Source organism: Argiope bruennichi, chromosome 8, assembly GCF_947563725.1.
Source record: "Argiope bruennichi chromosome 8, qqArgBrue1.1, whole genome shotgun sequence".
Classification (NCBI taxonomy): Eukaryota; Metazoa; Arthropoda; class Arachnida; order Araneae; family Araneidae; genus Argiope; species Argiope bruennichi.
The window spans coordinates 116,913,312-116,926,520 of NC_079158.1; the positions used below are offsets into that span (position 1 = coordinate 116,913,312).

Genomic DNA, 13,209 nt, shown 5'->3' on the forward strand with positions numbered 1-13,209 from the left:
GAGTAAAGTGGAATTATATAAAGTTCTAACAAACAAATGGAAATTTATTTTTATACATAAAGATTTTATATTTGTACTTCTAAATTTGGTACCCAATCTAATAACATTATAGTTTGAAATATGAATGAGTCTTGATGGTAGCTAGAAAAATTTCTTTTTTCAAATTTGCAATATTCACATTAAAATTCTAAATTTTATCGAAATGTCATTTTTTGTTTTAATTTAAGCTAAACAGTAATCAACTTATAAAAGCTGATCAATTAATCCTTATTAAATATAATGTGAAACCTCTGCAGGAAGATACATTTCAAAACTAACTCACTAAAAAAGAAAAAAATATGTTTGAAATGGCAATTACACTTAAATTTGTCTGCAATCTATTATTCATATTATAGTATAAGCTGAAAATTTTAAGACTAAGGTTCTAAAATATTTTCTCTGATATAATTGTACTAAATATATTACTGTTGCAACTTAATTTTCACACTGCTTAATTTCAGAAATTAATCTCATTTATTTGAAATGTTGAAAGATGAAGTTATGAAGAATTTTTCTCATTCTTGTTTATATTGTTATTTCTTAATCTTCATGTCTAAGAAACTGAAAAAAATATTTATTCATATTGCATTCTTCTGTTCTTCAGAAGAAGAAAAAAATAATAAGATGTACCATTGTTGCTTTATATTAGAATACTGCAATTATATAAAAGGAAAAACTAAGGAAACATTTATAAAAGCATTTTTTAAATGTCAAAATCATTTTAAAAGAAATATTTTAAAGTGGAGTTATTCTTTTTATATTGACAAAGTTTTTATTGAAAATACTTATTATTTCATTTATATAAAATGAATAACAAAGAAAACATTTGAAAAAGTATTGTTTTAAATGGCAAAATATTGTTAGATGGGGTTATTTTTTTTACAGTGACAAAATCTATGTTATATTATTTTATCATTATTTCTTTTCTTTCCTTTCTTTTTTCCTTCTTCTCCGTTTTATCAACATTTTTTTTTTCCCTTATTGTAAATTAATTTTTTGAATACTTTATTGGAGGTTTTCTGACATAGATGGCATGTTAAGAAATGCTTCTAGATTTTGGAAATTATAGATGATTTCTATCAAATTTCAATTAGAAGTTGCTTCTGTTGGTATTGTTGCAATTTCAAACAAGTATTCAATTTAGAGAATATATATATGAAAGAATTTTTAAGAAATAACTCATAATTATAAATTATATGGAGCATAATTAGAGAATTCTATCTAATTACATAATAATTATCAAGAATATTAAAGGTAATTTCATTTTAGTTATAGCAAATATAGATTCATTTTTAATATCCATGAAAATATATTATTTTTAATTCCTTGTTGATACTTTATATTAATTTCTTCATGAAATATAATAAGTATAATATAATTTAATAATTCTTCAATAATAATAAATTGGAACTCAAAATTTTAATAAAATCTTCTGTTGAAGGACTTTTTATGTTTAATTTCAGACCTTTCAGCTTTTTTATTGAACTGCATGGCCATAACCTACACATTTTGAATCTTTAGAATTGAAAAGGTTTTTTTTTTAATTATTTATTTAATCTCAACTTTATTTTTGAACTCCTTACTTTAAATCTAAAATAAATTCATTAATGAGTCTGTTAATAAAATTTATTTAAGATAAACTTATTTTAGTATAAATGAAAATATTTCACTCATCTTTTTTCAGTAGCATAGATGCACATCTTGAACAGTGAGCAATAACTATGAAAAAATATAATCCAAATAGATATGGAAACCTGAGCATTTCTTAAAATGCATATATATATATATATATATATATATATATATATATATATATATATATATATATATATATATATATATATATATATATATATATATATATATATATATATATATATATATATATATATAGTAGGCAAAATGATTATTTGTACACCACTTTTTTTTAAAGTTTTAGAAACATATAAGCAGCTATTTTATTCATTGCGACGTGTAAGCATGTGTTTGTTGTTTATTTCTAAGTAAACGAAAAAAATATTTTGAAATAATTGAAAATAAAATCTAAATCTAACAAACTTGGAAAATTTCTTGCAAAATGTATATTTGTACACCTATATCTTCGGTAAGTATTACTATCATTTCGTGTAATTTTTCACATTATAGTTAATTTTTTTGGATAGTTTGTATTTTTTAAACATTGAAGATTATTTTTTTTTAACAGTGAAGGTCACTCGCAGAGAAAAGTTGAGAAATGGCCACGAAATCAAAAGAAGTCTCTTTAGACATGAGAACTCATATTGTTAACCTTAATAAAAGTGGAAAATCTTATCGCGAAATTCAAAAGATGGTTAAGTTACCCTTTACAACTATTGGTTACATCGTAAGAAAATATAAAAATACTGGACGCGTTGAAAATGAACGCAGGCCAGGAGGCCCGAGTAAATTAACTTCAAGAAATAAACGAAGTATTGTTAAATCAGCTATTAGAAAACCACAAATTTCTGCTCAGAAAATTGCAGATGACCTTCTCGCATCTTCTAACATTAGAGTGACCGCTCAAACAATAAGAAATGTATTACATAGTGCTGGTTTAAAAGGCAGAACTCCGAGAAAAAAACCAATGCTCTCTGAGGTAAATAAAAAGAAGCGTCTAGAATTTGCTATGAAATACAAAGACAAACCGATGGATTTCTGGAAAAAGGTTATTTTTTTAGATGAGAGTAAGTTTGAAATTTTTTCACCCCCTAGTATCCGAAAAATCTGGCGAAAAAATAAAAGAGCCCTTGATAGTAAAAATTTACTTCAGACCCTGAAACATGGTATATGAAATGTGATGGTTTGGGGCTGTGTAGCTCATGGCGGTGTTGGAAAATTACACTTTATTGACACAAAAATGACAGATTTAGGTTACATTGATGTGTTGCGGCATAACTTATTAGACAGTGCTAGAAAATTGGGTATCGGTGACACTTTCTTATTCCAACAAGATAACGATCCAAAACACACTGCGATAATTACTAAAACATGGTTGCTTTATAATGCGCCAAGACGCCTTGAAACTCCACCACAATCCCCGGATATAAATCCAATTGAAAATTTGCGGATGCTATTGGATGCTCAAGTCCGAAAAAAAAATATTACAAGTAAAAAAAGTTTGAAAGAAGCACTCATGGAAGCTTGGGAAAAAATAGATCAAGAAATCACCAAAAAGTTAATAGAATCAATGCCAAGACGTCTTGAAGCAATTGTAAAAGCCAATAAAATGCATACAAAGTATTAAATTTCTATAAAATAATTATAATTATGTTTAAAATTTGCCACTAAGAAAGTGTACAAATACTCTTTTTGTATAGTTTTTATAAAGTTTTATTCATTAATCAACTAAAGTTTATGTGATTTTTTTTGTTAGTATTTTATTATTATTTTACCTCACTAAAATATATTTCTGCAATTTTAACTTAGTTACCTTATTTTATTTTGCTATAATATTCCAAAATTGAAGTGTACAAATAAACATTTTGTCAACTGTATATATATATTTTAAGAAAATCGATTATATGAATAAAGTAAAAACACAATCTGAGAAAAGAAATGTGAATTAGTTATAATAAAAATTAGATTTCTATTTTTTTTTTAAGTTATTTTGGAATTTAAGAGTAGTTAACAGGTAGAAATCTGCGATTCTTTTATTTGGTCAAACATTGTTATTTAGCAGAATTTCTTTCAGACTATGCCTCAGATTTATACACATCTTTATTGTGATGTAATAACTTTCATGTAATTTCAAAATGGCATGCTAATTTAACTAAATAGTATTTCTCTTCTTTATCTTTTTATATCATACCTAAGGAAGCTGGGTCAGTGCGAGTTGAGGGGGGAGGACTTTGTGATGCTAGGAGATACTAGTCATAAAAGTATCTGATGTATAAAAAGAATGGATATTTCTTTTGATATACTTATTTTTAAAATTATATTAATAATCTCCTATATAAAACATGAATGTTTTCTTTTCTTAGATAAAAAAATGTATTAAGTTATTTCATGTGAAAGTCACAGTAATAGCTCTTAAATAAAAAATATTTCTTTTACCGGTATTCAGTCTCTTCAATCTTATTTATCACTGATTTGATGTAAATTTGTCATCAATTAAAATTTGTCAACAGTAAGAGAAAAAAAGTATGACTATCATCACAGCAGTTTATATGAATAAATATTTTTTTTTTAATTAATGTCAAGACTTTGTGGTGTCGTGTCTTTGCATCGAAAATTCCAAAGTAATGACTGACCCAAACAAGTATTATAATCTGGAAAAATCTGTTAATCTTATTCACTTGTCCTATGCTCTTTTATATCCTTCGCCTTTGGCGACCAGCTCTTTCGCGGCGTCATTGGTTATATTTAATTTCAGTTAAATCGTTTAAAATAACTTCATATCTATGATTTCTTGTAATTGTGACATATTATGGTGCCATTTCGGAGGGAAATTGACATTATCTAATTAACCATGAATGGACATTATTCATCATTAAGCTTCATCTTTTATTTAATTAAGAATACATTTTATGTGTAACTAGATAAATAATCTCTTGGTATGAAAAGTAAATATATAAAATCGTCAGTAAATTATGATTTTTCAATTTTTTTTTCAAAATAAATTTAATATATAATTTTTTTTTCACTATTATTTTGAAATCTCCTAACTGGGAAATCTCCTAAGTTCGGGACCCCAGTATACTGCCCAAGAAGTAGTTATGTGCCATTTCATACTATATGTCCCAAATTCATTCATTTCTGTCTAAGCATTTTTTATGTCTCAAATATTAATGATATTTTGAATAATGTAATTTTCAGTACATTCATTATATAAATTGATCCATTTTCAGTTCTGGCAACGCCATCTATCAGCTACTTTTGTTACTAATATTTATTCATTTGGAAGATGGGGGCAGAATTCATCACATTTTGCCTTCCAATATTGGATTCATTCCATTCATTAGATTCAGCTACAGATGTCTCCAAATAGGAAAAGTTATTTTTTGTGCACTTTATATATAAAGACATTTAATTACCCACAATTTGAATATCAAGATGAACATAATTATTACTAATGCTCATGCATACATGTAAATGAAGAGTCTCAACGTAAAACGTTTTGGCTTAAAAAAATAGTCCGTAGCAAAATTTTTTAATTAATATTTCAGAGCACAATTTCCAGTATTCCTGATACTGCATAATTATTAATAGCAAATCACAGCACATTTGCCATTAACTTATTATTTATCATTTTATATCGACATACCAGCGAGATTTTAAATCCTCGGGAGGAATGTTTTCATTATTTTCTTCCAGTTTCTCCATAAAGGCAGAGTCGGTGCTTATTTATGTGAAAGAAAGATAATCGAAATTTCAATCTAAAGGCAAAATTCAATGACATCAGAATGCCTGAATTTAAGAAAAAATTCCCGCCTGATATGAAAACAATAGAAAATTGTCATGTGAAATTATATCCGCGTTTGGATGTACTTGCAGTTGTGTGTGATTATTTGCATTTATGAAAAGAAACAAGTCTCCTATCAAATTCAGAATCAATGATATATAGCTTAGATCAGTTTTAAAATGAATCATTGCGGACAAGATATCAACTGAAATAAAGAATACGGTAGTAAAAATGAGATACCGTCATGAGGAAAACATTAACTTTACTATTGTTCTTTTTATTTATTTATTATTATTATTGGGTATTTTCAAAATAAACCTAAATTTCTGTGAACATTGATTTTTTAATATAAATTTAGACGTGATTTATTTGGCAAATACTAGTAGTATTTGATGTAGCTGGAACTCTCAATATACGATGGCTGTTTAAAAGGTATCCGATCTTTGGCCAGGAAAAATATGTTACTTACATGACGAAATCGGGACCCTAATCGCCTTCAAAGTAACCCCTTTTGAGCCTTCACATACTTAAACCGCCGATCCTTCCACTGCCGAAAGGTTTTGGAATGGTGATCTTCGTTGTCGCGTTCTGCATTATCGCTTCTCTACTCAAAATGGTATTCTTTCAATGGCATCTTCAATTTTGGAAACAACCAGAAGTCGCAAGGAGCCATAACTGGAGAATAGGGAGGTTGGAAAACTACTGGAATTCCGTGTTTCGCCTAGAAAGTTTGGATCAGTCATCTTGAAAAAGATGAAAAATCTGATGAATACTTTTAACAGCACCTTACTCAACGGCCAGCAGGCAGCGACTGACACACTCGAACACGGAGAAAAAAAAAATCAAGCATACGCATTAAGTTGTCTTCTTCCATTGTGCGCTGCGGTGCCGCTCTAGCGTCATTACCGTACGCAGGAAAATTTAAGGTCAGATACTTTTAAGACAGCCCTTGTATACCATTCTATTGTTTCTACCACCTCATTTTTTCTTCCATTTCAGCATACAATCCTAGCAAAAATATTAAAAATTATTAAAAACTTATTCTTATTTTTTTATCCATTCAAAATATACATCTTATGTCAATAATAATCAGTTCAATTCGTTTCAGGATTTCATCAAAGTGGTCATAATAGTGGCGTCATCCATTCTGGCATTTATTACACTCCTGGAAGTCTCAAAGCAAAACTATGCGTAGAAGGGCTGGAACTTGCTTATAAATATTGCGATGAAAAAAATATACCATACAAAAAGTGTGGAAAGGTCAGCATGGTTTATTTATTTGTTGCAAATTCTTATTTATACAAATTAATGTTTTTGATTTCATTACTTTTTTATAGAAGATTTTTAAATGTTTGATGATTATAAATAGCAAAGTGATATGAAACTGCTACAATCTAGCCATCTACTATTGTTAGAAAATCAATCATTCAAAGCTGTACTTTGAAGAATTCCTTTCACCTTCTTACATCAGACTGCGTTGAAAGTGCATTTTCGGCTATACAATATGATTTTGCAGAATATGTTATAAATTAAACTGATGACACAGTCCTGGTTTCGCCTGCATTTATTTGTTTTATATATATGTACGAAAAGGCAAAATATGTATATTTTTTCGATGGATTGTGTTCGAATTCTTATACTATGCCATGTGGAAGTTTGAAGAGGAGGTGACAGCTCAGGTGTCGTTCTTGTCATCTAACCGCAGTTCAAAATTAGGTATCCTTCCCAAATTAAACTAAACTAAAAAAGAACTAAAAATAATCAAATGTTAATCTTATATTCTTACTGAACCTATAAATGCGCTTCATTGATGAATGTAATAGAATTGAAAGAACATTACAAAACAAATGCGTATGTCATCTAATTATTTATCCAACATAAACAAAATGGTTTATTAAGATATAAGTAAAATTTTAAAAAAAGCTTTTATAAATTTTTTAAATTAACATTTTATGAAATGTATATTTTTTTAGTATAGACAATTTTTTCTTACCTTTCCTTTTCTCACATTTCCTTTTCAAAATCCAGAATACGACTGATTTTTTTATTAATATTTTGTTTAGCAAAAAGATTACTTTTTACAGAGAAACAAACAAACAAACAAAAAACGAACTAATAAACCGGAAAACCCGGTTGAGAAATTTAGATGTTTTTTTAACTCTGTAAATGATACTGTTATTGAACAGATGAAAGATAGATTTTAAAGTATTTCAAGTTAGTCACTGATATAAACACTCTAGAAAAAACACTCTAAAAAATTGTAATTAAGTGATGACAATGTAGATGAAAACCTAATCCAAATAATGGTTTTACTACGGGATTTGATTTTGAATGAAAGAGATGTAAATAACGCTCGACACGTATTGCAATATAGACTAATTAATAATTATAATGATTTATTTCTAAATGTATTAACTGTGTTAAAACTTTTTTTTACATTGCCAATTGCTATAATAAGCGTTTTTTCAACAAATTAAAATTAATAAAGAATTGTCTACAATCAGCATGTGTGTATAACGCTTATATGCACTTGCAACACTAAGCAGCGAAAAGGAAATTGCAAAAAATTGTAATTTTCTGGAAATAGTAGCAAAAATAAATTAACTGAATTAAATAAACATGCAATAGTAATATATGTCCGTATTTGTAGGGGGTTTTTTTTCTTTTTTTCAAAAAATTTAGGGTTGCAAAGGATTTTTTTTACACCTGGGCCCCTTCGTAGAGAAGGCCGGCTGTTTCAGAACTGTATCTAGAGAAGGAACAAATAGTTTCTGAACAATCATTTCTCTTACCACCCTGGAAATTCTAATGGTAGCTAATACTTGAATTCCTTTCAACATTTTGATAAACAAAACACTGCTGATATCATTTATCGGCAAATCTTTGCTGACCATCGTCAAAAATATCATCAATTTAAACCTACTTTTACAGATGGCTCTAGAGGTTTCGATCATACTTCCTTCGCTTGTATTTCAAATTCTACAATAGCTATAGAATTCGTTCATTTTGTTCCATTTTTTTACAGCAGAAGTAACTGCTATTTTAAAAGCTTTATCATTTATTTCAGGTTGTTCTGCAGATATCAATAAAATGCTCAATTATTCACTGAAAACTCTGGAATTCCTATCATCTTTACAAGCTTGCAGCTATCTTTTGCTTTTCCACATTTTAAACTTGTATGACAAACTTATCTAGAAGGGCTCTCAAATTATTTTATGTTGGGTCCTCGTACATGTGGGAATTCCGAGTAATGAAAAGGCTGATATGGCAGCTAAATGGGCTACTACTTTCTTGACAAAACAGATTCCTCTTTCTGATTATAAGAAATATATACTATGTCACATTTTGCATTCCAAATGGCAAACTGAATGGGACATACAGATTAGCGATATGCTCCATACACTTACGCCTCAATAGATCTCTGGCCCATTTTACACAGCAGAAAACTGAACACAATTTTATCTAGGTTGAGGATTGGGCACAATGGATTCCCCCACCGACATTTGTTGATGGAGGACCCAAAACCATTTTGCTCAGTTTGTGACAGTCCTATGTCTCTTTTACACATTCTTGTAGAATGCCCACTGTTTTCTTTACAGCGTCTTATATATTTTCAGAAATCTCACCCTGCTTTGGGAGAGCTGTTTTCCAAAACTTCACATGTTATCCTTTTTTGTTTCCTAAAAAAATATTGGTTTTTCTTCATTTATAAACATTAGCCGCGCTTTTTAGTACAGTACCATTTCTTACATCATTGTTACGCTTTTTCATGGCTCACATTTTTACGCTTTTAGACATTTGGATTTTATAGAGATTCCATGTTTTGAATTTATTATAAGTTGATACAAATATTTTAATTTCATAAATGGGGTACAGCTTAGGCAAAAATGGCTTTTGTACCATAAAAAAAACCAACTCAAAGTTACAAGCAGGTAAGAAAAAGGCTAATTCTCATAGATGCTCTATTAGTTGAAAAACCATCTAGTACTGACGGCTTAACGCTGATTGTACAATACCAGACAACAGGTAATCCCCGACCTAAACCATTCCCATTTGTACTACTGTTCATTCAGTTCCCTACCCTTCAGGAAGGATCGTGGCAACATATTGACCATAAGGTCTTTAATCTGTTTTGTCATAACCAGCTATAAATATATGGCGGCGAATTATGTTATGAATTTGTAAATTTTTGTCACTATAATTTTTCAAATTCAAGTCATTATAAGATTCCTCCATCAGATTTATGATTGTCAATGCTACTGATTTTCTGTATCTGTGAATTCTACAACAATTCTTTGTCAAATACATATTTTAAATTATTTTTTGTGACAAAAAATATATAATTCTTACGTATATCTAAAAAATATTGCAGTTGTTGCTACACGTTCTGCATGTTCTGCATTTGATGCTTGTAGTGAAATTTTGTGGCATTAAAACGCAAAATCAAAAATCAGGTGTGCAGTTTTGTTAGACTAAATAATAAGGTCATTATTTATTTGTTTTCACTCTTTAAGTAGCCTCTTAGCCGATGCAATTCTAGAGAACTGCACCGTTGCCCAGGGAACACCACGTGGAGGTGGGCTACTTTCGTTCCCCGCCCACCCACCCTCCATCGCTGCATCCGAAGACAGTTCTGATCTGAAAACTGCATCGGGCAGCTGACGACAGTTTTGATGTTAAACTGCGTCCTTCTGCGACCGGTATCTCACTGGAATATCCAAGGCTAAGCAGAACTGGTAGATCGCAAAGGATTCTACAACTGGCACTCCAACAGGAGCCATCCTTGCAGGCAAACCCAAAGCAGAACACAGCTTGTAGACCGTATAGGATTCTACAACAGGGATATCTAACTTCTGGGTTGCAGATGGAGCCAGTTTCGCTGGAAGTTCTAAAGCCTGGCAAATCCTAAATACCGTGTAGGAGCGAACCACTGGGACGGATTCTACTCTAGTCGCAGGTGGATCAGATGGTATATCAACATCTTGATCCAAATCGGGATCGAAAAACAGATCTCCGATTGAGGGTAAGTGAGGGAACATGTAATATTTCAACAGTTCCCAGATCGTCCAAAAGACGATCCATCCAACGATGGCCGTAGCCTCATTGAAATGTTCAAAAAACGCACTAAGCATAGCTCAGCAAAAAAAGTCACACAACGATCAGTTGCAAAAAGAGAAATGATTCTTAACAGAGCAGCAGAAGGTGGATTCATTGTTTCATCTATTATATTGTTTGTATTTTGTCCGTTTGTTTAACATCAAACAGTAATATTTCTGCTAACAACAGTAATGAGAGTGATTGTTGAAACCTTCTACGTCCAATAACAATTGAAGTTTAACCAATGAATATTACTAAGTTAACAATGGAATAAATCTAATAATCAAGCATAGAATATTAGAGGGAGCCAAAGAGGGGAGTTAATATTTAATTAAATTATGTGGGTTTTAATGTATATATTTTTTTCGAATATTAACTAGATTTATAACGAATTTATAACGGATTTAAAACGAATACTATCGATCGAGATTGAAATTGAATAAAATTTATAAAAAATGTATTGAGTAAATTTTGAGAAAAATATTTCCTTTTCACTTGATAATTTAAGAAATAATTTTCTGTTCTATGCTGTTTTTCAGGCAAATTATCATTTCATATTAGAAGTATAAAAATTCCTTAATAAAAAGAAATGGAAGATAAAAGAAAAGTGAAAGTAAAAAGAAGAAACACCCAAAAATATACTGAAAAATAAAATACACGCGAAACTAATGCACAAAAAGTTGCACATTTTTAAAGTCTCGTACATGAGCGTTTAGTGCTTCATTGTATAATGAAGAAAAAAGAGTATGCATTTTGGATGCCCACTTGTCAATCAAATGAAACTCAAAACTCCACACCAAACTATTTTAATAATAAGATCAATTAACGGATTTAATTTATCTAAGTAGCTATTACCACGTTTAGGCGCTTGTGAACGTACAGACCGACAGACGACCAACCCTTTAGCGGATTTGGCTCCAAATTTGAAACATATCTATACTTTAGATGTTAAATCTGTGCATCAGATATTACTCATTTAGCGTTCTTCGTTTTGTTGTAATCGTGTTAAATTATATTCGGACCACCGGATTGAAAGATTTCCTCTGAATGCATTTCGTTCAAAATTTGATAGAAATTTAAAAATCTGAAATAGAGACAGACCATATACAAAATTTCACCCATCAAGCTGAAAACGCTTTTGAATAATTGTATTCATTCACAGGCGTAATTTTTTAGAAAAATATGTTTCATGAATTTTGGGAGATCTAAAACGTTGTAAAATACGGAGTTCGATTTTTTTTAAAAACTATTATAAGTTCAAAATATAAAATTATATTTAAACTATTATATATGAACTATATTTTTTAACTATTATAAGTCAGGGCTAGGCACCTCAACATATTCTGAACATAAAATACCGTCATTTACTTCACCTACTAGATTAAATTGTATATATTACCTTGATAATTCATACTATAATATGTTAGATCTAATCATGTTCATGCCAAGGAAATATCCATCAGGGTGTCAAGACTCTAGAATAATTGCTCTAAACCCTCATGCATTTTATGTGTCTTGTCTATGACACTCTTTTAAAATGTTATGACACCGCTTCCAGCAGTATGTATTGTAATTTTGTTTGGATATTTCGACGTTTATATTGTTTATTTTCGGCATCTACAAAAAGGTTGAGAAATTCTACAAAAGCATATAAACATTACTCTTAAATCATTATGCGACACTCGTTGGAAAGACAAAATAGATACGGTTAAAGCACTGCACATACAGTTTAAACAAACTTATTACCCTAGAAGAATTTATTGGCGCACATAATGGCGGTATTTGAAGCTAAAAGTCTATTGGATTCAATAGAAGAAATGACATTTTATGTTTTATCAGTATACAACCATACTGTGAAACATACAATACTGTCAAAAATTAGCACTATCAATAAACTATTTCAAATGAAAACAATTGTTCTCGACTGGGCTTTTAATTTGATTAATAAAATTAAAATTGAAATCCAAAATTTAGAAATAAAATGTAACTCCTTTTTAGACGAAACAAACGCGATAGCATGTAATTTGAATCTTTCAGAACATTTTCCTGAAAAACGAATTCGGGAGGGGGGAGAAAATGAAACGAGAAATTATATTTCGAAACAGCCAATGAAATTATAGCAAACCCGATTGAGGAATTTAAATGCTATTTTTTTTAACTCTGTGACTGATATCGTTATTCTACAGATAGAAGATAAATTAAAAGTATTTCAAATTCATCGCTGATATAAAAACTTTAGGAAAACATGAATTAGAAATATATACCAAAAACTTGGCAACATTTATAATAACTATGGAGATGAAAATCTAATCCAAATAATTGTTTTGCGGCGGGATTTATTTTAAATAAAAGGGATGTAAATAACGCTGAACATATTGCAATATATATTAATTAATAATTATAAATGTATTAACTGTATTAAAACTTTTTCTTATATTGTCAGTTACTATAATAAATACTGAGCGATCTTTCAGCAAATTAAAATTATTAAAGAATTGTCTTCGGTCAAGCATGTGTACATAACTCTTAAATGCGCTCCTTTTACTAAGCTTCGAAATGAAATTGCAAAAAAATTGTAATTTTCCTGAAGTAATTAACAGCGAAAACAAAATCGCGCATTAAATAAACATGCAATAATAATATTTGTTCATATT

The 13,209-nt window shown here is 29.5% G+C and overlaps 1 protein-coding gene across 1 annotated transcript in view; it reads left to right on the forward strand.

The window, feature by feature from the left end:
• Window positions 1-13,209, forward strand: part of LOC129980938 (L-2-hydroxyglutarate dehydrogenase, mitochondrial-like) — a 40,807-nt gene that overhangs the window by 1,030 nt on the left and 26,568 nt on the right. Inside the window, exon 2 of the mRNA XM_056091445.1 lies at window positions 6,567-6,718. Within this exon, the coding sequence (XP_055947420.1) occupies window positions 6,567-6,718 (152 nt within the window). The remainder of the gene's footprint in view (window positions 1-6,566; window positions 6,719-13,209) is intronic.